Here is an 804-nt window from a genome sequence, read left to right on the forward strand (position 1 = left end):
TCAGGGTGGTTGGAACTGGATGATCTTAAGGTCCTTTCCAACCCAAACCGTTCTATGTTTCTATGTGTGTTGCCCCAGACCCATGATGTCCTTTCACTGTGTCCCCATCCCAGCTCCACCTGGGCTGATGGCAGCACTTTGCTGCATAAACAGCTGGTTTGGGTCCCCCAAAATATTTTGGGTATGGTCACGGGCTGGGGGATGGAAACTGGAAACTGGGGGGTTTCTCTGGTTTTCCTGTTTCTCTGACTGGTCCCCATTGCCCTGCAGGAGCGCCGAGCTCGTCCAGCAAGTAGATGACGACGACATGATCTACCACGTGGTGAGCCAGACGCTCAGCTCCGAGAACAAGCTGCAGGACTTTGTCATCCTGGCATCCCGACGGAAGCCCTGCGGCAAGGGGTAACCGTGCCCACCCCCAGCCCCTGCTCCCCTCCAGCCGGGCCGCACCAGCTCACCAGGCTCTCCCCTCCCCAGGGACCCCTACGTGGTGGCCTTTCGGTCGGTGACGCTGCCCACCCACCCCGCCACCGCCGGCTTCACGCGGGGGGAGACGATCTGCTCGGGGTTCTGCATATGGCCGGAGTCAGAGGAGATGAGCAAGGTGGGATCCTGCTGCCCGCACCCCATCGGGAGGCTCCCCGCTTCACATGTACCCCTATAACCCTCTGCTGGCCCTCACAGGTGGCTTACTACAACCAAGCGACACCGGGGTACCTCAACTATGTCACCACCAACGTGGCGGGGCTGTCCTCTGCCTTCTGTGCCACGTTTGAAGCCTGTGAGAAGTTCCTGCTGGAGAAC

General features: G+C 60.1%; 1 protein-coding gene across 1 annotated transcript in view; it reads left to right on the forward strand.

Moving 5' to 3' along the window:
• ACOT11 (acyl-CoA thioesterase 11) overlaps positions 1-804 on the forward strand; it is a gene marked incomplete at its 3' end in the record, with an annotated part of 9204 nt that extends 8400 nt beyond the window's left edge. The window contains exons 13-15 of the mRNA XM_010016860.1: positions 271-402; positions 478-604; positions 685-804. Of these exons, the coding sequence (XP_010015162.1) occupies positions 271-402; positions 478-604; positions 685-804 (379 nt within the window). The remainder of the gene's footprint in view (positions 1-270; positions 403-477; positions 605-684) is intronic.

This window comes from Nestor notabilis, unplaced genomic scaffold (genome assembly GCF_000696875.1).
Source record: "Nestor notabilis isolate BGI_N333 unplaced genomic scaffold, ASM69687v1 scaffold22920, whole genome shotgun sequence".
NCBI classification, from domain to species: Eukaryota; Metazoa; Chordata; class Aves; order Psittaciformes; family Psittacidae; genus Nestor; species Nestor notabilis.